At 48.9% G+C, this 24,262-nt stretch overlaps 6 protein-coding genes across 6 annotated transcripts; 3 read left to right on the top strand and 3 right to left on the bottom strand.

Annotated features, from left to right (window-relative positions):
- On the top strand, positions 1–819 carry CGCS363_v012264 (uncharacterized protein; the record flags this gene model as incomplete). The annotated part of the gene is made up of 1 exon (XM_036644113.1): positions 1–819. One exon carries the CDS (start codon positions 1–3, stop codon positions 817–819), a length of 819 nt encoding a protein of 272 aa, XP_036490669.1.
- A 4,402-nt stretch (positions 820–5,221) lies between these two features.
- On the bottom strand, positions 5,222–5,973 carry CGCS363_v012263 (uncharacterized protein; the record flags this gene model as incomplete). The annotated part of the gene is made up of 2 exons (XM_036644112.1): positions 5,222–5,354; positions 5,408–5,973. 2 exons carry the CDS (start codon positions 5,971–5,973, stop codon positions 5,222–5,224), a joined length of 699 nt encoding a protein of 232 aa, XP_036490666.1.
- A 10,726-nt stretch (positions 5,974–16,699) lies between these two features.
- Positions 16,700–18,328, top strand: gpi2 (Phosphatidylinositol N-acetylglucosaminyltransferase GPI2 subunit; the record flags this gene model as incomplete). Its single annotated transcript, XM_036644111.1, has 1 exon — positions 16,700–18,328. One exon carries the CDS (start codon positions 16,700–16,702, stop codon positions 18,326–18,328), a length of 1,629 nt encoding a protein of 542 aa, XP_036490667.1.
- A 180-nt stretch (positions 18,329–18,508) lies between these two features.
- Positions 18,509–19,195, bottom strand: CGCS363_v012261 (uncharacterized protein; the record flags this gene model as incomplete). The annotated part of the gene is made up of 1 exon (XM_036644110.1): positions 18,509–19,195. The coding sequence occupies one exon, from the start codon at positions 19,193–19,195 to the stop codon at positions 18,509–18,511; it is 687 nt and encodes a 228-aa protein (XP_036490664.1).
- A 1,243-nt stretch (positions 19,196–20,438) lies between these two features.
- On the bottom strand, positions 20,439–20,990 carry CGCS363_v012260 (uncharacterized protein; the record flags this gene model as incomplete). The annotated part of the gene is made up of 1 exon (XM_036644109.1): positions 20,439–20,990. One exon carries the CDS (start codon positions 20,988–20,990, stop codon positions 20,439–20,441), a length of 552 nt encoding a protein of 183 aa, XP_036490665.1.
- A 1,252-nt stretch (positions 20,991–22,242) lies between these two features.
- Positions 22,243–22,965, top strand: CGCS363_v012259 (uncharacterized protein; the record flags this gene model as incomplete). The annotated part of the gene is made up of 1 exon (XM_036644108.1): positions 22,243–22,965. The coding sequence occupies one exon, from the start codon at positions 22,243–22,245 to the stop codon at positions 22,963–22,965; it is 723 nt and encodes a 240-aa protein (XP_036490728.1).
- Between the last annotated feature and the right edge of the window lie 1,297 nt (positions 22,966–24,262).

Below are 24,262 nucleotides of genomic sequence, written 5' to 3'. Positions count from 1 at the left end.
ATGTCTAACCCTAGAACCATTCCAGACGGCGACAAGGACATGATGACTGCCACCGCCCCTTTTAAGAACTCTCTCGAGACGTCTCCCAATGCCGGCAGCCCAGACTCAAACGCCCATACGGAACCAAACCATAGCAACCCCTACAACACTGAACAACAGCTCACGACATTGACAGGTGGCTTGCCCATCGAGGATAAGATCGAAGGCGAGCTTCGTCGTAGTGACAGACAACAGCGGCTGAAGATCTTGGCCAGCTTGTTTCTCCAGACGTGCCCTGGGGATTGGAGTAACGGCACCGATGTTGGATTGTTTGGACACCTCCATTCAGTGGTCGACGGGAAGAAGTTCGACTCGCACTTTGATACCATCGCAGTCATCTGCTTTCAATGGCAACTTGCCCGTCTAGCAGATGACTTGGTTCATTTGTTTAGCCTCCCCAAGCCCAACGGCGAAACCTGTCTGATGTGGAGATACCACGACTGGAAATTCAGCGCCAGCGCGGTGTTCCAACCCTTTGGCGAGCGTTATGGCGCAGTATGGGGTCGGTTTCTGCGCAGCTCTTGTGAGCTGCGGCCTACCAAGGGCCAGGGACCTCGTTTTTATCGCTTTCTGCAGTACATGACTGCGGCAGTTGTGGAGGCAGACCTGGGAGTGCACGCTACTGAGGCTCTCGTCGACAAACTTGCCCAGTACATTATTACCGAGAAGAAGAAACTGCAGAACCAGGGCTTTCAGGATAAGGAGACCCATCATCGGGGCCGGGACTGGATCAAGTCGGTTGGTCGAGCAGTTCATCGCTCTCTCTCCCCTCGCAAGTGACGCGACCGTTCCGACACCGCAACCTCGCGGCACTCTTGTTGAGGCTCGTAGAGTTCTGATATGAACAACAAGCCCACTTTGAGCTTTCCGCGGCCGACCGAGTTCCAGCGACCTTCTTTCGACCTTGTTCCGACACTTTCCGAGCGCAAGGGAAAGCGGTCCAAGGAGTGATCAATCTTCTTCGTCTTTACCGTCATGGACGCATTCATGATGAATACTTTGGAGGCTTTGACAGACAAGAAGGGGTTGTGTTGGGTGGACTTGAAGTCAACGGAGCATCATCCACGCCTCATTTGGCTTTAAGGTGGCCAGCAGTAACCCGCGACGAGTTGCCTCTGATAACCAGGTGCAAGATGAAGAGCTGACATTGGCCTGAAACACCAGAGGACGCGCCAAATGCGAGCGAGGTGGTGTTTTTAATCGACTGAAAGTTGCACTAGAGCGAATATCTCCTTGGATTCTGGAATCATTCTTGAGCTGGGCATCAACAGACGAAGAGAGGATTGGTATGGGGCTCTAGGCAGGCATACCAGGGAGACAACTTCGCATTCTTTTGTCACACTCGGCCTCTGACAACGTTATTTTGAATCCTCCCTCGGATTGAAATACCCATATCTTCTTCAACAGCCAAGAGTGGATCTGGTTTGAAGCTAGAAACGCCACTCTAGATCCCATCTACCCCATTTAAGAACTTCCAATAGAGCAACCCGCTTCATCCGAACACCCGCCCTGTGAGAATTCCAACCTTCTTGCCGTCAACCGTTCTTCCGGTAGACGGCACCATCGACGACACAAACATAAAGTGGAACGAGTCATTTTCAACGTCGGAACCGAGGCCGTCGCACCCGCACCCCCTCGGTCGCCGAACCACAACGGAAGGGGGAAGGGTACGGGGACGGGGGGAGACCAAAAAAAAGATGACATCAATTCAAATAGGAGTGATGGGATTGGCTTCCCCGATGGAGAATCCTTGCGGTCAATCCTTCTAGAAGGTTTAGACTAAATAGGACTATATATAGGATCCCTTGCCCCTCAGCGGCTAGATCGGAGTCGCAAATCGGCAAAGCGGCAACGCTCCATGTCGAAGTGCGATGACGATGTGCAGAAAATCTCCGTGGATTGAGCTGGTGGTTCCGTAGCTGAAGTGCCAAGACCGGGGGAAGGGTTCCATCGCATAAGAAGCTGGATTGCCTCTTAAATAGGAGGTGGTCAGAAATGAGGCTATCACGGCTGTCGGCTTGGTATCTACGGGGAGGCCGCACGCCGCTCGGGTCAGGGCGGCGTGTTTGCACTCTCGCCGAATTATTCACGTTTCGATCCACGATACACATTGAATTGACGGCTTCCCTCTTTCCCGTATCTGTTATGCGAAGATTCAGAGTGTTGTTGCAGACATTGAGGTGCAAATAGGGTACAGTCAGCCTGGGTCGGCTGTTGGACATGCACGTGGCGTTGATACAACTTAATAGGATTCAGCAAGCGCACACCCATATGCTTGGCATTTTGATGTATGGCCATAAGTAAACAATTCTCTTGCTGTGAGTTACCAAAGCCTTCAATCCATGCCCTGTGAGACGACGAGACGTCTTGGCTGGCTTGCGATAGATGCGTAGATGATCGATTTCGTGCTGTAACGCAAACAATATAAGAGCGGGTGTCTATACTTGTGTGAATTCAATCATCCAAGCACGATCTGCGTTTCTGCTTGATTGGCATGTAGAGCATGTGCCCGATTCCGTGGACCCTTACGGCATCGTTGGTGATTATTGGTGTCCACAATGTTTGAGCAACGATGAACACAATGATCTTGCACCTGAATACATGGACATCAGTACCAGCCTCTAAAAACGGCGTGGGAGATGACCGACCTGCTAAAGGTATCTATCAAGAGGCAAGCTAACTCATGGAATTGAGAAGGCCCTGATGGGAACCCCTACTAACATGGCATTTCGAGTCCATTCTTGCTGGAATCGATCTTCAATCCGGAGGCGGATATTTGGAGACAAGAAGTGGGCTTCATACACCGATGAGCCTGCTGCGCAATATGATTGAGACGAGGCAATGTGGCTGAACCTGCTTCAAAGGTACTCTCAGTCTCGCTATCGTCGATCTCGCTACTTGGCATTCAAGGGAAGTCACAGTTGTGAACTCGAGACCCCTTGGCGAAATCCGCCAAGGTGGACGGAGTGTTTCTATGTTCAACTGCCGGAATTTGTCTAAATCCTACCTATGTTTGATGTTAGTGGCAGCAGTGGCAGGAGACTTGTAAATCTACCCGTTTTCGCCTGTCCGTTTCGTGCAGACTTTCCGCAATGAATGAGATGTTAGAGGCGAGGAAAATTCTATGAATTACTGATATCATGTAGGCTTGCCTTGTTTCTCGGAGTATTCAGACCTCGACTGGGATGGGGTTATGCTGATCATGAGAGGGCCAGGTAGATAACCCTCAATGGATTGGCTGGCTACCTTAGACAAGACAGGACGCAATGCGTCTTTTATGGAGCCTGTGATGGCCATTGAATGATATCTGCTTTAAAATCACAAAGAAAAGATATCCAAATCTCTTCAACAAGAATATGCGCCGTTCGAGCCTGTTTGCTCATCTCGAACAAAGCATCGTGCGTATACATTGGTGTTCATAATTTCCCGTAACAGCCTTTGACTTATCACTGCCGCCCGCGGTGATGTCTCCGTGTTATTCAATCCTGCATCAGTCCAAACCAAGGCTGAAGATCAATAAGAACAAGAAAGTTATCAGAGAGTATTCCAGAACAGCGCCCTGTCCACGGTTGTTGACGAGCTGAACTGATCCAACCTATCTTTCGCCTCAAATCAGCAGCCAAGGAGACTTGGTCGCTCGCATTGTGTTGTGAACGGCGCAACCGTAGGCCTGCGTCTTATATATCTGCAGTGTTGAGACTGTGGAAGACCGGATTTCCTTTGCTATGTCGTCACGCGTTCACAAGTCAGCTGCGGCTAAGTGCTCAGAACACCCCTGTCTGTGACGCAAGTATGTATAAAACAACACAAACAGGACCGGAAGTTATCTGCAAACCACAATGACTTCTTACGCGAAGTCCTTCCAATGAATCGAGACGTCTGACCGAGTCTGCGCAGATTCACTTCTAGTATCTAACTGCGAGGGCTAGGCTCAATAGCGAAGGCATCCCAACTGCTATTGCTGCTGTCGCCGCCGTCACTGCCCTCGTCCTCATCTCTGTCTTTTGAGTATCTTATATGCATTCTGTATATTCTTATATGTATGCTATTCTTATTATATTCTTATTAGAAGAATGCCTGGTCTGGAGAGTGACAGAAAGCTGATGCAATCACCAATGTTCCAAAAGTATTGCAGGTGTCAAGCTCAAGGAGGTGGTTGTGATTGCTGCGGTTGACAGACCGAAATGCGTCAAGAATTACGCATAAATACAAACTCTCCAGAAACACATTTCGACATTTGGGATGACAAAAAGAACATAAGCTTCACGGCACGTTTGGCGTGATCCATGATCTGCGACTCCAAAGTTGCCGATCACCCGGGGGTTAGGGACGTTCGGCACACATGCCCACCCACCCACATCATCCGGCAGGGCCCGAGAACTGCGTGTATGGGGACGTCCGCGGGAAAAGCGGATGTGCAGAACTGCAATAGTGAGAGTCGGCATCGTCGTCGAGTGCTTTTGCGGTCCGGCTCATAGCTGATTTTCTGATAGGTTGGCGGCAGGCCAGAGGTTTTACCGCCAGATGGGGTTTCGGTCTCGTCGGCATCAGAGTAGAGAAACCTTTGTCCGTCCTGTGGCAATTTGTGTCCGTCTCCTACTGATGCTACCAACTGAGAACTCCGTCTACAGCTGTTTTCTCCTGGACAAAGCGCGAGTGACTGTGAGGAATCCAGACCCATGCATCAGGACGGTCGGTCACATCGAAGCCATGATGAAAACACTCCACCATAGTCCGCAACCCACACTTGCCTACCACTGTTGCTTTCCCGAATGTTGTCAAATGCAATGTGTCCAGATCGATGGCTTGGTCGATACCATCTCGCGTTGCGAAGGTGTGTCGAGTACGTCGACAGAGTCGTCGATGTGCTGGCGTCCTGCGGCGATGGCATCAGTGTTCTCCAAATCTCCATCACAGCCCATCTTTAAACCATTGCCATCGTCGTGTCAAGATCCGGTCCTCGTTCTTCCCACCTCGCACCCAGCTCATCACTTCACAGCACGCCAAGAAAACCCCAAGGCTAACGATGATAAAATTCGGTTGTATTCCAAAAAACCAGCGCCGCGCTCAGTAGTAAAATAAAATGGTATCGCAAATGTCTAGAATCACATTAATAGGTCGTGGTAGCCTGAAACCGCCCCCCTTTTTCCTGTTCCTTTCTTTTTTCCCTTGGTGGTTACAATCATGAATGCCTCTCGAGGTCCTCCTCGTCGCGGTACGGGGGCACGTCTGAGCGGAATGACGGGGCCTTGCAGGGCTTCTCGTCGCCTTCCAGGCGGATTTCTCCTTGGGGGAGAGTGTAGTGGCTGCGGACCCTGTTCATCATTAGTCTCATGTTTTTGAATGTGCTTTATAGAAGAGAACTCACCCTTGGAACGTCGTGCCGACCGTCTCCAGCACCAAAAGAACCAACACCAGAGCGATGACGGCGCCCAAAACGATCAGGTCGGGGTGCTGCTCAAAGATGGCGATCGTCGGCTTCGGCACCTGCACGTGCTTCCAGCAGGGCACCCTCGAGGGCATCAGCTCCGCAAGGCCGTCCTTGAGCGTCATCGGCTTGATGGTCTCGGGGGACCCCGTGCCGTCCACGTCGACGACCCTGTCCTTTGCTGCTTGGGGGTGCTTCGACAGGGCCTGGAGGTAGTCGGTCTTGAGCGGCCTTGGCGCCGCGAGGACGAGTGATGGCGGGATGACTCTTGAGGGGGAGACGGGGCGGTTGTCGAAGATGACCTCGACCTTGCTGTCGTCGGACTGCTCCTGCTCCTGAATGATGGCGACGGGGCGCATGCGGTGCATGGAGACGCGGGTGATGTGTGTCCAGCGGCGAGCCTCACCCTTGATCTGAGAGACCATGTCGGAGATGGTCATGGGGACGGGCATTGCTGTGGCCATCTCGGCGAGGCCCAGGGCGTAGAGGAGTGTTGAGGGCTTCATGGTGGTTGTGTGTGTTGGTGAGGTGGTGAATGATTCGTAGTAGACGGTGTCGTTGGTGTTCTCTACAGATGTGCTTCGAGGGTCTGACTGAAGCTGAGAGTTGCTGTGTAAGCTAATGTATGTCGGTGTATGTGTCGTGAAGATGTCGTGGGTTGATCGTGTGACCGTTGTGTAAGTTGTCTTCAGCCTCTGTAATAACTCTTAATCCACCAATACTCCGACGCCAAGGCGCATAGACGGCAAGTTTATATTGAAGAATATGCGGGTGGCAAGCAGCACCTCTCTCAAGGTTGTTGTTGTATGTAGTCGAAGAGTAAAAGTGGTGGTGGTGGGTGTTGATGCGGGGGATGAACAGCCGTGGGTGGGATGTCAGGTCTGGGCACCCGATTTATTAGAGGAAAAAAAAGAGAGGACCGGGGTCGTAGCGGCCGAGAGTCAGGTTCCAGGCACAAGGGCGAACCCGAGCGCAGCGTAGAGCCAAAAAAGAGGTTCCGGCTCAAAGCAGAGCAGAAAGACAGAGAGGGTCCGTGATGGAGGGCGGGAAACCTCGAAGGCGAGTGAAACAAAACAAGTAACGGCTCTGAGGTGTGGCTCGCCGATGCAAGATGCGCGAGGAATGAAGAAGATGGGACGGGGCGACTAGTAAGGACGGCCGGATGCGGGAGGGTGGTGGTGGGCAAAGATGTGTGAGTGTGTGAGTGAGAGGAAGGGTGTTCGTGGAGTTCTTTTTTGACGTGCCAAGGCGAGAGGCGGAGGCTTGGTGGTAATATAGACAAAAGAGAACCGGCCGAGAGGGAAGGAAGTGCGAGAACAGATTAGTCTGGAATGGGATCTATCCGTAATCAGCTGTAGGAACGATGGGCACTGGGGGCGGCGTGGGTGTTTATTATGTCAAGACTCAGATCGAGAGAGAGAGCGAGAGACTTGGTGAAAGAGAGGGCGGCACTGGGAAACTATGTAATAACGTAAAGGTACCTTTTTTACGCATTGGGATTGATTTGACATGGCCTGGCTTGCCCGAAGACGGTCGGTCTGCTGCTACCTAGCTCGAGGTATTCTCCGTTCACTTTTCTCTGCTCGACTCCGTCTTGGATGCTGCTCTCACAGACAAGTCCAGCCCAGGTCCTTCCTCTCTCTCTCCTCTCCTCCCCCCAAAAGCGGGCGTCCAGGGGCCCTTGGGAGAGAGGGACGGAGGAGGAGGAGGGACGGCGGCAGGGTCAGGGCCCAGGGATCTAGGCTCGGCCAGGGATGCAGGGATGCTCTGGACCCTGTGTTGTGGACGACTGCGGTTGCGCCCTGGTCGACGGCGGCGCGCGATTCGAACATGGTCTCCGACATGCTGTTTCTGCTTGGCCTCCTTCCGACCCTGTGCGGCCCTGTTTCTTTCTGGCTGTCCTGTTCATGTCACGACATGCTGCAAGCTGCACCTGGATCGCTTGCCTTTAAACTTTCGAGGCAGCCAAGCCCAGCAGCGAATCCAACACAGCTAGCGCCCTGGCTGGGACACAGCAGCATTCCGACATGGCAGGGGGAGGAAGCCAACGAAGGGCCACTGCGCAGCGGCCAATTGATTGAGCTGACTCTGGCAGAGTGCTAACGAGAACGAGAGTAGAGAGAATAGCCTGCCGTGTAGCCGATCTCTGTTCAGTCAGGCTCGGGCGATCCCTGGCGTTTGTGTGTTATGCCGGAGCGCAGTGTACTGTTGTACAAGCTTCACAGATATGATTCTGTTGGCGGTCTTCTCTTCGGGGGATCGGTTTTCTCGGCACCCATGTTTAAAAGGCGACGAAGATCCCTTGGGGGCCCCCGTCCCCCCGTCTCCCGCGACATGTTTCCAAAAAGTCTTCGTGTGTCCCGATTTAGGATCGAACGAGACGACGGGGAGAGAGAGGTTGGCGGCGATGGGTTGGTGGGCGCGGGGTGAGCTGGGCCTTGCCTGGCACTACTACCACATTGTCCCAAACCCAGAGGGCACGCTTTTAGCTGTGTGCCTTGGCTCGCCGTGTCACCAAGGATGGTTGGTGAGGTCCCCTGGATGGATGGACGAGTCGGCTATCCACCAGTTGGGGTACGGGGGCTGCACGACGGACTGCACCATGTACGGCGGGTGGGGATTGGGGGGAGGAGGTCAGGCACCCTTCTGCAGGCTGCAGAGTGAAGACCCAGTGCAAAAGAAAGAGAGCGAGAGAGGGCCGCGGGATCCAAGGGACGCGAGAGAGAGAGCCTGAGAGCATCTGAAAGGGAAAGTGGCACATCCCGGTCGACAGATCCCCATGTGTCACGCCCGAAGGCCGGACGAGGGGTCCCATGCGTGCGTGAGTTCGGCGGGTTTCCATTGGCGTGTTGGAGTCTGTTGAAGGTTGAGGTAGACCGAGGGTAAAGAAGAAGGGACGAATGCACAGAGACTCGTAGCATTGGGAAGGGCGCCTCTGGACTGGACGGGTTCCAGGGGAAGAAAGGCTCGACGCTTGCTGTCACAGCATGAGGTGAGGTTCAAGGTGGGAGGATGGATGGATGTGGGCCAGCGATGTGCTGCTTGGGATGGGGGTGGCTTGCAGGGCAGGGCCTTAGGTAAGACCGAACGGGATGGTCAAGCTTTTGGCTCCGCTGCTTCAGCTAATTACAGGTATTCCTCGGCTCTGAATCGACAAGGAGTGCGGCGTGCTGCCGGCGGGGAACAGGAAAAGAAGCAAATGCCAAATAATATGGCGTTCTGTTTGGTCATGCACGAGACGCGGAAACGAGAGAGAAAGAGGCATGGAAAAGCAACAACACAGCTCTCTCTCGCAAGACAGACCAGACCTGTGTGAGAGAGACGGCAGGCAGGTCTGTCTATCCTTCTCTGGGGCGGCTTGCAGTCTGCAGATGCAGGGCTAGCTGATGACCCCATTCGGACAGCACATTGTCTCATTCGCCATTGTGATTCGTGGATGTGCCTGTCCACCTCTGGGGATTCTCGCTAGTGCTGCGTACTATGTAGAGGTGATGGATCAATGTGGTGGTGAGCTCTTGGCTCTCGAGGTGCAGGTATTCAAGCTGATGCTTTCTGATTAAAGACTATCACGTATGATGACGATGATGGAAGACGACGGATCGTGAGGAACAAAGGCAGACAGGGAAGATGTGGCCCGATGATTAAACTCGAGTAAAAAAGTATGCCTTGCACAACTCAGAGGATCAACTCAATTCCAAAGCAGGAAACCCATCGAATGCCACAACAGCAGCAGCACCAAGTCATGCAGCACCCCAGGAGCACGACAGCCAGCCACGAAAACGCCCAGTACCACAGCTCCCCTTTCCCACAGGATCCAGCAAAATCAAGCTTTCCCAAGTGTTCCCTCACACCAGCTTGGCCTCTCCTCTGCGGTGCCTTCGCTCGCCTGCTCCTCCCCATCTTTCATTTCCCCATTTCCGCCCGTCCACATGTGCGAGCGGGAGCACGTGGGGAGGTGCCCTGTGTGAGAGGCTCGCTTGCAAGCATCAGCCCATCGGGCGAGTCCCCTCTGTGTAAATGAACAAAAGTCATTGCCATTGCCCCGTGACTGACTGCCAGCCGAAGCAGAGCACACAATATCGCCGCGTCCAGGCCGTTGGCATCGGAGAAAAAAACGAGGAAAAAACACAGCGAGAGAGGACCCATTCATTGATTAAGAAGCCCACTCAGAAGAGGCCCTCCGGCACGGGCGCTCTCCCAGCCACGATAATGGTCGATTACCGTGCCTGTCCATGTCCCATGTGGACGCCGTAGAATTGCGCACGGCACGCGGCAGCCCGCCTCTGGCTCTAACAAAATACGCCATATTAGGGCGCATTTGGACAGACGAGGGAGAGACACACACACACACAGAGAAACCAGGCTCCCTGCCCGGTGCTTATCCATTGGTGTTGCTCTCGCGGTTGCTGTCCGTGTTAGCGTTCCATTGGACTTTCTGACCGTGTTGTATTCTCGTTGGGTGCCATGTGGAATATCAGTCCCTAGAGCTGAAGCTAGGCGACGACCCTCCCCTCTTCTAGTGGGTAGCTGTTAAATTAACTATATCGTTTTGTTATTTTGCCCACGCTAGCCTAGTTAAGAAGCCGCACTACTGCTACTACAGTTAATCCACCCCTCTAAGTACTACCCTCTTAAGCTATAATATCCTATTATTAATTCTATTAACTTAGCTAAAAAAACCCCTACTAATATATATACCTTTATTTAGAAATAAAATTAAGCTTATTAGAGGTTTTTATTATATTATTTATCTTCTAAATATATTAAATTATTAATTTTCTTATATATTCTATATTTTTTTAAAATAGTTATAATATTTAATATCTAGATCTAAGCTCCTATTTTTAAGAAGTATTAGCTATATATTTATATTTAGTATTACTCTAAAAGTATTATACTATATAAAAGAAGAGTGAATAATAGTAGAAATTAATATAATATTTATTATAATTATACTAATAAGTATATATTAATTATAATAAAGTAAAAAATATATATTAAGTAGTATAACTACTATTTTAAAAGTAAGATTTAATATATTATTACTATAGAGATATAAGTATAAGAAATTATTAATAGTTTTAAGTATTATAATTATAATCTTATTATTTAAAATTAGTTTAATATAATCTTTATTTTCTAAAAACTTACTATTAATAAAGTTAAGTTTATTATTAAAATTTCTAAAAAGCTACTAAAAAAAACTTTATATAAATATATTAAAGAGCTCTTTATTATTAATAACTTAATATTATATATAATAATTAGATTTTTATAATAAGAAAGCTATAAATTTAGTTTATAAAATATTTATAACTATTAATATTACTTCTATAAGGATAAATATAGCTTATTAATATTAATTTAGCTTTTTTTTAAATATATTAATTAAAAGAGATAATATAGCTTACTATATAGTTTAGTATAGTAATAATAATAAAATTAATAGTGTTTTTTAGATATATAAACTCTATTTAGATATACTAAAGAGAAATCTAAAGTTATTAATAATAGATAATACTTATAAAATAAGTAATATATTACTTTTACTACTTATCTATTTTTATTACTACTTTAGTTTATTATTATTTTAGTTTTTACTAATAAATAATAAGTTAATTATTTTTAGATATTATTATTTTAAATTATAAGTTTTATTACTATTAATACTATATTTAATACTACTTTTTACTTTATTTTAGCTAAAACTATTAATTTTTTCTAATAAGTGTTTCTATAGCTATAAAAGTTATTTATTAAGAATTATATTTTTAATTTAGATATTATTATTACTAATTTTAATACTAAATTAAAGTATATTATTAAAAAAGTTTTTTCTTATTTAAAATAATAGCTTTATATATAATATATACTTAAAAATATTAACTTTAATATAAAGAAAAAATAATAAAATTTATAAATACTTAAAGGTAATAAAGAAGCTACTACTATATTTAATAGTAATAATATTATTAATAAAGCGCTAATCTATACTTAGAGTTATAAAAATACTATATATATTATTTATAAAAAAACTATATATATAGAAAGTATAAATTTTTAATTTTATAACCTCTTTATTAAAAAGAAATATAACTATAACTTTAATAGTATTATAGAGATATAGTATATTTATATTTACTTATTAATATATAAAATATATAAAAAAGCTTAAAAGTACTTTAAATAATAGTTTTATAATTAAAAAAGTATATATAGTCTCTAAATATATAAATTATATTAACTTTTATAGCTATTATTTTATACTTTAGAACTATATATATCTTATATCTTAAAAAGTTTATTAATTATTTAATTTATTATTTTTAAAATTATAGCTATAAAATAATATTATTTACTAAAGGTAGCTATTATAAATTAAAGTTCTATTTTATTTATTATTTTACTAATTTCTATATCTTATATTTTAAGATTTTTAAAATAGTTATTAAAAAATAGGAATACTATAAAACTTACTTTAGTAATAAAATATATAAAAAATATTTTACTAAAAAAAAGTATAAGATTATTAATAACTTTATTCTATATATATTATTTAAAGCTTTTAATCTTTTATATTTTTAGTTTAATATAATAAAAGAGGTTTTCTTATAGTAATATATCTTACTTATTTATACTAATATACTTATAAAGTAATAAGATCTACTTTATTATTATACTTTTTTTAAATAACTATAACTTAATAATAATAAAGTTTTATAACTAAAAAATATTAATAACTATTAGCGCTTTAATTAAAAAGATATAAATACTTAAATCTATTAGTTATTAACTTTTTATTAACTTTTATAACTTAAATTAATTAGGATTAAATAGCTTATTTTTAAACTTAACCTTAATATTATCCTTTATAATATATAATACCTTTATTATATTCCTTAAACTAATAAATTTTCTAATAATAAAGCTCTTATTATTAACTTAACTAATATATAATATATACCTTCTATATAGGAATAATAAGAAACTTTTAAAACTTTATAAATATATATTTTAAGAGTATTTTTATTATAAACTTTAATAATATTAATATTAAGTTAAATAAATAGAAATAGTAATAGAAGTATATATTATAAATAATAATAAACTATAAGTAAGATTACTAAGCTATATAGTATTATAATTACTTTTATTACTTTTATTAAAGCTCTTATTAACTATTAAACCTTTAGTTAATAATAATAATTTAAAGTTATAAAAATATAGTAATAAGAAGTAATATTACTAACTTAATAAATAGAGGATTTTTAGTATTAATAAGTATTTATTATATTATAGTAGTAATCTTTACTCTTTTAACTAAAATTATTATTATTATTATAATAGCTTATTTTTTTAATACTATTAATATTATAATTATTATTATTAACTTAGCTATTAAGATAAATATAGTTATTATTACTATTAAAATTATAGATTTAAAAATAGCTATAAGTAATTATTAATATACTCTTTTTTATTTATTAAAAGTTATATAATATAATAGCTTTTTAATTAAAATCTAAAAAACTAACTATTAAGCTTTAAATTACTTAAATTTAAGGAGTTTTTAAACTATTTAATAACTTAGTAAAACTCTAGCTAATTTAAACTAATTAGAAAGTAGGGATTTAACTAAGTAAATCTTAAAGTTTTAAACTTTTAGTTAAAAGCTAATTATACTCTTAAATTAAAATATATAGTAATTTAGTAGGGATTCTATAGAGTAGCTATATTAACTTATTTTACTGCTATATATAGCTAGCGCGGGCAAAATAATAAAACGACACGGTCAATTTAACAGCTACCCTTCTAGTGTCCCCTTTCCCGTCCGGGATGCTTAGTCACGACCCATCCAGCCCACTTCAGCCAGCCCAAGCCCAGCTCCCTCACGATGCTTGGCGCCGTTGTCCCCGTGGCCTCGTACAGAGGGAAATTGCGCGCCAGCTGCGCCCGACTCAATGCAAACAGGCAGCGCCGCTCACTTGCGGGGGAAGCAAGAAGATCAGTCAATCAGCGTGCCAAGACAAGACACGACCTCAACAAACGGGGAAGAGGGCAGAAATTTGACAGCGCATGGCTTCTTCAGCTGCCTCAGCTTACACGCTGCCCGTAAGCAACAGATCGATCGCCGCTGGCCGATGCAACTCGACGGCGTCATTAGAGCATGTCACAGCTGCATTTTTGGCCTTCAAACAAAAGGTCCCTCTCTCAATATGCCGAAGGCACCTATCAATGACACCATGCAGACTTGCTCGATGGCGGCGGCCCCTTTTTCCCACCTCCTGGTGCGAGCCGGCGCCAAAGACAAAACTGCTGCATCCAAGCAATGGATCGACGCCAAGGATCCACTGATCAGTGACGGGCAACACACAAATCGACGGTTGGTGTCCAGGACGACTGACTGCGTTCGACGGCGGCGGTTGCTTGCTTCAGACGGGCTCAAGACACGGGACATTCCGACGGATACAGCCCAGATATGTCCCCGGCGACAAACATCTTGTGGGTTCCTGGTTGCGCGCCATTTTGTGAGGCATTTGGAGTGTCTCTCGCTCTCTTTCCTCCGTGCTCTCCTCATGTAATGTCCGAGGCTTGGCCCCGCCGACTTCAGACGTGAATCCATAATCCATCTTCCATCGCAGCGTCTGAACGACCCCCTTCATGATCGACATGACAAGCAATCGCCGAGCATTGAGCCAGAGGAAACCTCGCTCGCATTGACCATTGACGATGGACGATTGACCACTGACGATGGACAAAGAAGGAAGAATATCCATGGTCATTCCCGTCCATGGCAACTGGAGCCTGGCCTTGACCCTTTTTCCTGCAAGTCTGTGACAGTTTCGTTCCATCGCAGCCGAGGGCCCCACCCCGGCAGAAACAGCAGAGCCCGCTTCTTCTTGCCCCGACGTGAGGTTGTCTGAACGTCAAAACGGTTTCAAGCAGCTTCAAACGAGCTTTTCCACCCGCGTGCATGCCCATGTCGGCCCATTGAAAATGCCACTTCGCGACCGTGGGAATGAAACTCCCCTCTCCCAATGATACGAAAAAAATCCGAATGGCATGCTTTGCCTACCCTTTGCCAAGCATGTCCGGTAATACCTGCTTCAGGTCAAAACTTGAGGCAAGGGAGGTCGAGCCGACTCCATCCTCCGTCGTCGCAGATCCCTCGCTTTCTTTCGTTGATGTCATGTTGCCTTGTGCCTGGAGAAAGAGACAGCGAAAGGAAAATAGGGGATCGACGATTGGCAGGCAAACTCCACAAAAAAGATGAGCTGAGATGTGGTTGAGGCTATTCGCACCAGCAACCCGCCCGAAACGTCAGTAACTCGGGCCCTTTCCTGCAGAGGAGGGTCAATGGCAGCTCACAACCACCGCAACCACAGCATCGCTGCTAGTTTATCCGTCGAGGGCTTTCCGGCTGGCCCGCGAAAGTTCCAAAATAAGCAGTCCCATCCAGGGCAGAGAAAAACACAGAGAGACTGCTGGCCCCGCGGGCTGCTGCAGGCTGCAGCGTTCTTCTTCCGGCTTAGTCCCTGTAGGGCGGCGCAAGAGAGGTCTGGACCGGCCGACCTTGTCATCGACTCCCTCGTCAACGCGGCGGGCCCAGAGGAGCGGTAGGTGCTAAGAGGGCGTGCTAGGCAGAGCTGGGAATGGTAGACGAGCACGCGACCAGGCAGCCGGTTGGGTTGGGTGTGGTGTACCTACTTTACGGCGCGGAGGCGGAGGCGGTGTTCCCTTGACCGTTGTGTGCTGCTGCGCAAAGTGTCAAGGGAGGGGGGTTGGGTTGGTGAAATTTCCCGCGAACGCAATGCGCAGCACGGCGTTGTATGAAAAGCCAGTGGGATGCCGTGTAGCGTATTCCGCAATATGGGAAAGAAGAGGGAGTCCAGGCCAGGCCCCCAGGGAGCAGCCGTAAACAAGCTTTGAGCTACTGCGGGGCCGGTCTTCTTGTTCTTCATTTACAGATTAAAACAGATATTCGGGCCCCAGAGCAGCTGCGATGATTGCTTCTGGAAGTCGTTCGTATTCCGCGGACCCTCTAGGGCGCATGGCGGGAACGGTGATGCCGGTGCCCTCTTTGGGCCAAGCGAAGGGTGCTGACATCGCGAAATCTAAAGTGGCGGGGTGGAACTCCGTTCTAAGGGTCCAATGGGCAACATCTCAGCACACGATAGTCGGGCGACGATGGCTGTGCTAGTGGACCATGATCACCGTGATCAATTATGGCGGATGGTTCGTCGTTATGCGGTTCGTGGTGTTTGGCTGGATTGGTTGTCTCTGAGAATCCGGGGGAGGCCGCGGGCCGCGATGGCAGACGCGTTCCCTTGGGTTTAGATTCTTTACGGATACCAAAGGGAGGTAGTGTAGATTGAGTTGTCGGCCATATTGGTTGACGTTGGTCCTGCATTGCCCGGAAAGTCAGGATGGAGATGGGACGACTACGACGACTACGACCACGAAGACGACGACGACGATCGATTGACTTTCGCGTCGTCCGCGCAAGCTTTTTGGGTTTCGACACAGTACAGGACGAAAAAAGAAGTTCCCGAAGCTTTGGCATTCCGCGGACCCGGGCGAACCTCCATCGTCGTCAATTGCGCGTCACACCCATCCCGAGTCAAACCAGAGCAGCCGTGTGTTCAGAGTTGAGATGGGCGAGGCGGGTGAGACAACGCAACACATACATCTGTTGCAGGCAGGCAGGCATCCGTGATTCCTAGATTTAGGTGCGTTTCCGTAATACCCGACTCCCGACTCGGGCAAAAGTTAAGCTTGCTGGCAGAGGTGAGAGGTGCAGAGTTGCACGCGGGAGCAGTGTTCTCTACGATTGGCTCTGTCTTTTCCAAGAAGCACGGCGGGTGCCGCTCCTCTCGGCCACCGAATAGCGAGCCAAAAAGGTCCCCAAAGCGGTTAGTGGCCCGGGCGGGAGACCCCTGCCAATCTGGCCTGACTCGGGCCCGTCCCCACCAATCTCCTTTCCCCGTCTGTGCACGCTCCCTTTTTTTTTTTTAATTGGGTGAGCTGCATAGCACCTGTCCAATTAACCACAGTGGCCAGCCTTGCGCGCCCTCGCTCCAACTTCACTCCATCCGCGACCGCGAGGCTGAGAGGGTCCGACGCCTCGATGCCAGCAATCCCGCCCATCACCGACTCACACGGCCATTGAGCGCTCGCACTGATCTCGTGTCTCTCTTCTCCCCAACGCCGTGTCCGGCGGCACACGCCTCAATGTCCCCGACAACCCCGACGGACTACAATGCCCCTCCGCCCCTAACCCGCTCCTCCACCCTCCCCGCCGGCCTCAACGGCACCACCAACATCACCACCACCACCAACGGCGCATCCTCCACGACCAGCTCCAGCGTCACCCCGACGAACCTCCAGCCCCAGAACCGATCCCATCTCGCCCCCGAAGATGCCTTCCTAGCGACCTCCCCTCCCCGCCGCCCCGTGCAGTCCTTCCCGGACGCCGGCGTCGGCGCAGACCACCGCGCCGCCCGCGCCCGCCTCCGTCACAACGCCGGCGGCCGCAACAGCATCGACCCCCTCGCCGACGGCATCCAGCACCGCTCCCACTCCCGCCGCAGCCGCAAGCGCACCTGGAAGAAGCTCATGTGGGTCAAGCAGAGCTACCCGGACAACTACACCGACCAGGCCACCTTCCTCGAGAGCCTGCAGCGCAACCCGCGCCTGCAGCCCTACGACTTCTGGCCCCTGGTCGCCGACTCCACCGTCATCGTCCAGCACGTGTGCTCGGTGATCGTGTTTATCGTCTGCTTCGTCCTCATCTTCCAGGAGCGCGTCTCGCCCGTGTCCATCGTCTCGTGGGGCAGCCTGGCCACGCTGCTGGGCTGGCTGCTGTGGGAGCGCTGGGAGGCCGACGAGGAGCGCATGGCCGTCGAGCGTGGCGTGAGCGGCGTCGTCGAGCCGGGTGTGGTTACGAAGCGGAGGGAGACGGTCAGCCGGAGGACGGGGAGCATGCCGCGGCGTCCGCCGTCGCAGGTCGACGAGTCCTCCACGGCCACCACGGCCACGAGCTCCGTGACCAACCTCTCCGCGAGCGCCGAGCGTCTGCCGCGGCACTCGCACTCCGCCTCCGCGAGCTCCCTCATCTCCTCCACCTCGGCCACCTCCCAGCCCGCCTCGTACCGCCGGCACAGCCAGGAAGTGGTGACGAGCAGCAGCAACCCGCCGCTGCCGCGCCGCGCCTCCTTCCCGCTGCCCGGCGACGACACCTCCCGCGTCCACCAGCGCTTCGGCACCATCAAGAGCGCCATCCTCATCTACTCGACGCTGCTCGGCCTCTCGCCCATCCTCAAGTCGCTCACGCGCTCCACCTCCAGCGACAGCATCTGGGCCATGTCCTTCTGGCTGCTCGCCATCAACATCTTCTTCTTCGACTACTCGGGCGGCGTGCGCGTCAACATCCCCGCCTCGCTGTCCACCAACGCCGCCCTCATGGCCTCCACCGTCCTCGCCAGCCGGCTGCCCTCCACCGGCCAGGTGTTCAGTCTGACGCTCTTCAGCATCGAGGTGTTTGGCCTGTTCCCCGTCTTCCGGCGCTACGCGCGCCACCGCAGCTGGGGGTACCACTACGCCATGACGGTGTTTCTGGTCCTCGGCGCGGGCGCGGGCGTGGGCATTATTCTCGGGGACCACAACGGCGCGGGTGGGTGCTGCTGGCCGTGGAAGAGCGCGTGTATTGGCATGGTTGTTAGTGTGCTCATTGCGGCGATTGCGATGGGAGGGTGCAGTTGGTGGCTGATTGGGTTGCAGAAGTACAAGAATGAAATTTACGGCCCGTGGGATCCTGCGAGACCTATTATTATGAGTCGACGACTGTGGGACGATGGTTGAGAGAGGAATTTGATGATTTGATAGATATGAATAGAGTGGTTTTAATTATATGTAACTGACTGTTTGCTTCTCCGCCCCTATCTCGTGAGTACCCGGGCACGTTCACGACAAGCCACTTCAAGAGTCGTGTTATTGAACAACTTATCGGGCATGTATGAACAAAGTCGAGGCTCAGGCTACTCACTCTTTCGTCGTGACTGTCGCCACTTCCACGTCGCGAACAGATTTCTCCTCCTCGCCCTTCTTGTCCACCTCGCTCGTCTTTGCCGGAGGGGAGCGGGCGTGACGGATTCCATAGTGGTTCAACACGCTATCCGCCACGTTGTTCAACACCAAAAAGATCACCGTAAAGAAAGCACCTTGACGAATCTGCTCCCACTTCCAGGCCCTCCATTTCTTCTCCGAGGCGGCGGCCTCTTCCAGTTTCTGGACGTACCACTCGCACGTCGGCGCGCTCTCGCGCAGATCGACTGCGCGCAAGGGTTTGCGGCGGATGAAATCCAGGACGGACTCGGTTGTGTCCCGTCCCGGCGTGGTGTAGCCGAGCTCCGTCCGGTGTCTCTCAATGTCTTTTTGGAACTGCTCCTTCGCTAGGTCCAGCTTTCTCTGGGTTTCTCTTTGAAGGGCAAGGCGGGGCGCTTCGTAGGCCTTTTTTGTGGCTTCTAGGGCGTCTTTATTGCCGAGCCGCTCGCGGGATGTGTTGGGTGCTTCGGAGGAGAAGTTTTGTCGTCTGAGGAGGGATTGGAAGGCGGTTGATGAGTTGAGGGTGGGGGTGTGGGATTGGATTTGAGGTTTGTAGATGGAAGCCCGGCTGGTGATGGTTTTGGTGATGGCTTGCCGGGAACCGCGGAACAGACTTGAAAACATTGTTGCGGTGGGATATGGTTGTTTTTTTCTTATGATCTGTGATGTTGTGGTTTGGATGTCATACTTTGCGTTCAGAGGTTGATGATGAGGTTGTTATATATCTGGTTGGGACATCGAGGTTGCTCACATCTGGCAATCGGAGAAAACAGGAGTAGAACCTTGCGACGTTCTTTGTGAGCACGAAATGTAATAGTTACTTATTTTTTTTTTAAAAAAACAAACAAGAAGAAAAAAAAAAAACTAACAGTTTTTGTAGATATAAATGAGCAGAGTACGTTCTTACTATCATATATGGCGCCTGGGATGAGTTGAATGGTGTTGCTGTTAACCTAGTAGTACATGCCTCCTCGTCAATTGGCCCAAAAGAAGTTTCTAAATTTCAATGAGGTCCTGCTACCTTTCGTATCCGACTTCTCGTCCGGCGTACCCGACTCCTCATCCTCCTCATCCGGCTTCCGCCGAGGATGGAACGGAACAGGAGTCAATTTCCAGATTATGACATTGACCAGAATAAACCCCAGTAATAATTTGCGAAACTCGCGATCCTGCAAGTCTCTGAACATGTCGTCAAGTCGTCCTGCGATGTCGAGTCTAAATGGCCGCCGTCTCGGAATACCGACTTGTCCTCTGTTTGCGGTCGTGTTGACACGGTGCACGGCGTAGGTTTTCCTGGTGATTTGCAGGGTGGGTTCTTTCGTATTAGGCGGGTTGTGGGATGGCGATGCATTGCGTGGTCTGGAAGAGAATGGTTGGTGCCTGGTGAGGATTTGGAACGCATTGGATGAGGTGGTAACTGGGCGTGGCAACTGGGCCAAGGGGCGGCTGACAAGGTTTCTGGTTATGGCTCTCTGGGAGCCGCGAAGTAGACATTGAAACATTGTTTCGGTGGAATGTCGAAGACGACAATAGGTAGGGACGATAATCAGACACGACAGTTGAGTATGAATGAGTCTGCGGGAAGAGTTTTCTAGCACGGGAAAAATAGGGGTTCTTTTGAGTGAGTAATTGGGACATTGTGGTTACTCACACCTGACCGTCAGAGAAAACAGGAACCTTGCGTTTTCTTAGGCCCCCCCTTTTCGAGCAGCAAGTATTGAAGCACCCTGATTTGTTTTGTTTTCTGCGTGTAGATGGATGAGTGGAATACGCTCAATATTACAAGCTGCGTCTAAGAGGGGCTGAAAAGTGCTACTGTTCCTAGTTCTATACATGTCCTTGTCTCCAGAGGTAGCCTAAGGGCCGCTCACGAAACGATATCTGGATCTGTCTTTGATGTAGGGCTGTTGTCTGGTGTGATCTCTTCCGCCGTCTCATTCTCCTGCTTGTTGGGCTTTTTGGGGCCTGACATCGCACCGACGAAACCCATGACAATGATCGCCAAGGCCAGCGTCCAGAACCTGTATCTCTTCTGCTTCCGAATTATTTCCAAATCCATCTTGATTTTATCCAGCTTCTCGCTTATCTCGCGCAATGCCTTCATTATCTCGCGTAGATGCTTCTTTCGTTCAGGTCTTGCTGCTACGCGGCAAATGATGCCTCTTTGGGTGGTGTTGTCGCTCTTGTCGTTGAATTCGTCCCCCCCGTTGACGTCGGTATCATTGTTCACAGCGACTTTGCTTTGGGAGGAATGTATTCTGGAGCTAGCGAGTAGTCTGAAAGCTGCGTATAATGGTTGACTTTGTTGTGATTGCCGGATCAATGCCTCTCGATAGAGCATTGGTGTTTGGCGCGATGCGCTTGGTCGGGCAAGGGCGGTGAGGGCGCGTTGGGAGCCGCGAAAGAGGTTTCGAAACATGACTCTCGATTTGGAGCTTTAATCCGGGTGTATACTGGTGTGGTTCTAATCACTGTGCCTCGAATGGGGATGAATGCCGTGGCAATTTCAAGATCATAATCATGCCTTAGGTAGTGAGAAGAAAGCGTAAAGCTCACCAGATACACAGCTCTGTCACTTACCATACGAGGTCCGGTGGCAACAGTTTCTTGTTTTTATTTCTTTCCTTCGAGGTCGAGCAGAGCAAATGGTAGGGAAATATCGGAGACAACACACCAGAAAGTTTCTGTATTATTCGCAGCGGATGGACCTATGCCAAAGGCGTCCCACGCCTCCGGTCGTCTCCGTTCTTCCGAAACTCTCCATCATAGAGCGCCTAGATCCACCTGTTGACACCGTGAGGGTAGGCCGAGCCAAAACACGACTCTCCCTGGCATCCCGATCGGCAAAGGCCGGAGGAGTCAGTATTCCGTCCGCAGGCACTCGCGTTCGATTTTTTGTTGCTCTTGTCCTCCTTCATCGCCTCTCCCATACAAGGGTAACCCGATTCACGGTTGTTTCGTGGCTGGCCGTTTTTGATGATCTTCTCGAGGCAGAATGTCGTCAGGTGGTAACCTCCGAATAAGCCCACGACGAACATGGCGCCGTCTAGAGCTCCCCAGCTCCAGCGTTGTTTGATGTTCATGGCGTACAAGACATTTCTGTCTGTTTTTAAGTTGGACTTCGCGGAATTCTGTCCAGGTTTGTGGTGCCTGGGCTGAGGTTGAGGCGCAGGAGTTGTGTGAAAGTAAGTGGCCTGGCGCAAGAGAAACTTGGGAGTAGAAATCTTGTGCCCAGAGCCCCTGATTTCGGCGACGAACCGAAGCATTTTGAGGGTTTGTTTTGATCTGAGAGTGGGTGATTTTGTGTGGTTGGCGGGTCTTGACTTCAGAACGTGATGAAGTCTGGTGGCGCGTTGTTTTGTGTTGATTCAAAAGTCGTGAGATATCTACCACTGCAAGTTTTAGTTGATCATTACGAGGATAAAATCCAATTCGAGACAAGGCGTTGGATCTCTGAAATCGTTGGAGCTGTGCAGTTTGCCCCGTTGGTGCCATCCATAACCATGAAAGGTGTGAAGTATCCATCCATGTTGGACATCAAGCTTGTTTTCTGGCGCCAACTTTTGACTTCGCAGTGGATTTACAAATAACCTGAAGTTTTTGGTTTCCAAATCCTCTTTCATTTTCAACTCCATCGAAGAACCGTCCTATATCGAAAAAAACCAGAAACCATGTCGGTGCAATCCTACGGCATCGCCTGTAGGCTCTTCAGCCTCATGGCCAGAAGCCCTCTTACATCTCGATTGCGCGAACAGAGCGGCCTAGTCGTTACTCGCCTCCCTGCATCAATCTTCCACCCTCCTCTTTGGGGTCCCTCGGCAACCGTCAGAGCTTTCGCAACAACAGCACCCCGCGAGGCGGCTGACAGCCCCATCTCGACCCTCATCCAAAAGCTCCGCAACGAAGTTGACACCGCCCAGGCCCAAAACAGAAACCTGGTAGAGAGGCTTCAAAAAGCCGACAATGCGAACAGACGACTGTCCGTGAAGCTGGAAGAGTCCGACGCGGAGAGACGCATCGCGCAGATGCGGTACGAGAAGATGAGCGAGCGGCTGACGGAGAACAACAAAACCATGGAGCGATGGCAGCAGCGGAATGTTCGTTTCCAAGAGCAGCTTGAGACTGAGGCAAAGAGGAACCATGAGAAAGCCAAGCGCGACTTTGAGAGGAAGTGTGAGAACAACTTGAAGTCGTACTTGAAGCTTGCGGAGAGCAAGGATGCCCAGATTCGGGAGCTGGAGGGCATGAAGGGCACGGCCTGGGTGGTTGCTGCATTGATCAAGGTTGTTGGGGGAACCATTTGCATTGGAATTATTCTACGTTTTATCTTGTTCGCGAGTTTGGTGATTGAGGAGGATTTGAGGAAGGCGAAGATGGAGAATAAGAACGTGTGAGATCGGAGTGGTGTAGGTCGAGGACCGCTTCCGATCGATGCCATTTTCACTGTGCTATAGAAACAATCTTTTATTCACTTCTATGTTAGCAATGAAGGAAGGCGGGCTCTACCACAAGCACTTGCCGTCGAAGACTTCTTTCCTTGCAAGCCTGGTTAGCGTTTCTCACCTTTTGATATCGCCTGCCTACTTCCCCTTGGCTATCTCTCCCGTCGGCTGCTTTCGATTTTGCTTTCCTCACTCTCACCCTCACCCTCATCCTCCCGACCTCACCTTCCCGCCGGCGACCTATGGCTCCCATTTTCCCATCCTGCCCTCAGCTTTTCCTCTTTCTTCACCTGCCCGAATCCTCACGTCCCTCTTCCAGGATCTTTCCTTCTCAAACCGCTCCGCCAACTTCTCTAGCCAGTGTTTTGCCGAAGTTCCCTCACGGCCACTCTTTCCGACCCAACCCCCATGGCCGATCGAACCCGAGACATTCAAATGACTCGCTGAAGATGGACGGAGCAGTCTCTACAGCAGTCCTTCCTGGATGGGAAGACCGGTCTGAGAATCGAGCACAAGCCGACGCCCAGCTTAAGAAGCTGCTTGAGCCACGAGAACACCCGAAGCAACGGGAGCTACTGAGACAGCAGGTCGACGCACACGCGAATTACCAAAGCGATGATTATGAGATTGACCAACTCATCGGATCTTTGACAGTTATGTCTGAGCAGCTGTATAATAAGGACGCTCACTTCAACCTTGAGCTGATCCAGAACGCGGACGACTCTGCAGAATCGGGAGCAGCACGAAGAACGAGAAGAACGAGCAGAATGTGCGTACAGGCTATATCGGCGAGAAGGGCATCGGATTCGAGGCTGTCTTCAAAGTCGCCGATGTAGTATCCATCAAGAGCGGCTTCTACAGCTTCAAGCTGGACAAAAGCAACGGCAACGGTATGGTCGGAACACTGCTGCCTTTCCCAGCTGACTTCCTAGCGTCAAAGACCTGCATTATGTAGAATCAGAACCGATGACAAGCTGTCACCCTTTTCTAAATTTCCACCGTAGCTCTCCACGTATATTGTGAAGGAGAGCTCCAAAACATCGTGATATGTGTGCCAGCGCAAGATCAGGCCAGGAACCCTGCAGGTCAAATAGCCCCTTTATTTTCGGCCGCTAGGCTTCTCAAAGCAGCCGGACATGCTGGCCTTGATCCTCAACCACTCAACAGAAGCAATCATGACGCAAGCCCTCGGATAGCCGGTTCCGACTAGCAAGGGCACTTCGGATCATCGCTCCTACACCTACTCAAA

This window comes from Colletotrichum siamense, assembly GCF_013390195.1.
Source record: "Colletotrichum siamense strain Cg363 chromosome Unknown KSG_Cg363_contig08, whole genome shotgun sequence".
Taxonomy (NCBI): Eukaryota; Fungi; Ascomycota; class Sordariomycetes; order Glomerellales; family Glomerellaceae; genus Colletotrichum; species Colletotrichum siamense.
This window is presented reverse-complemented; position numbering and strand designations above follow the sequence as displayed.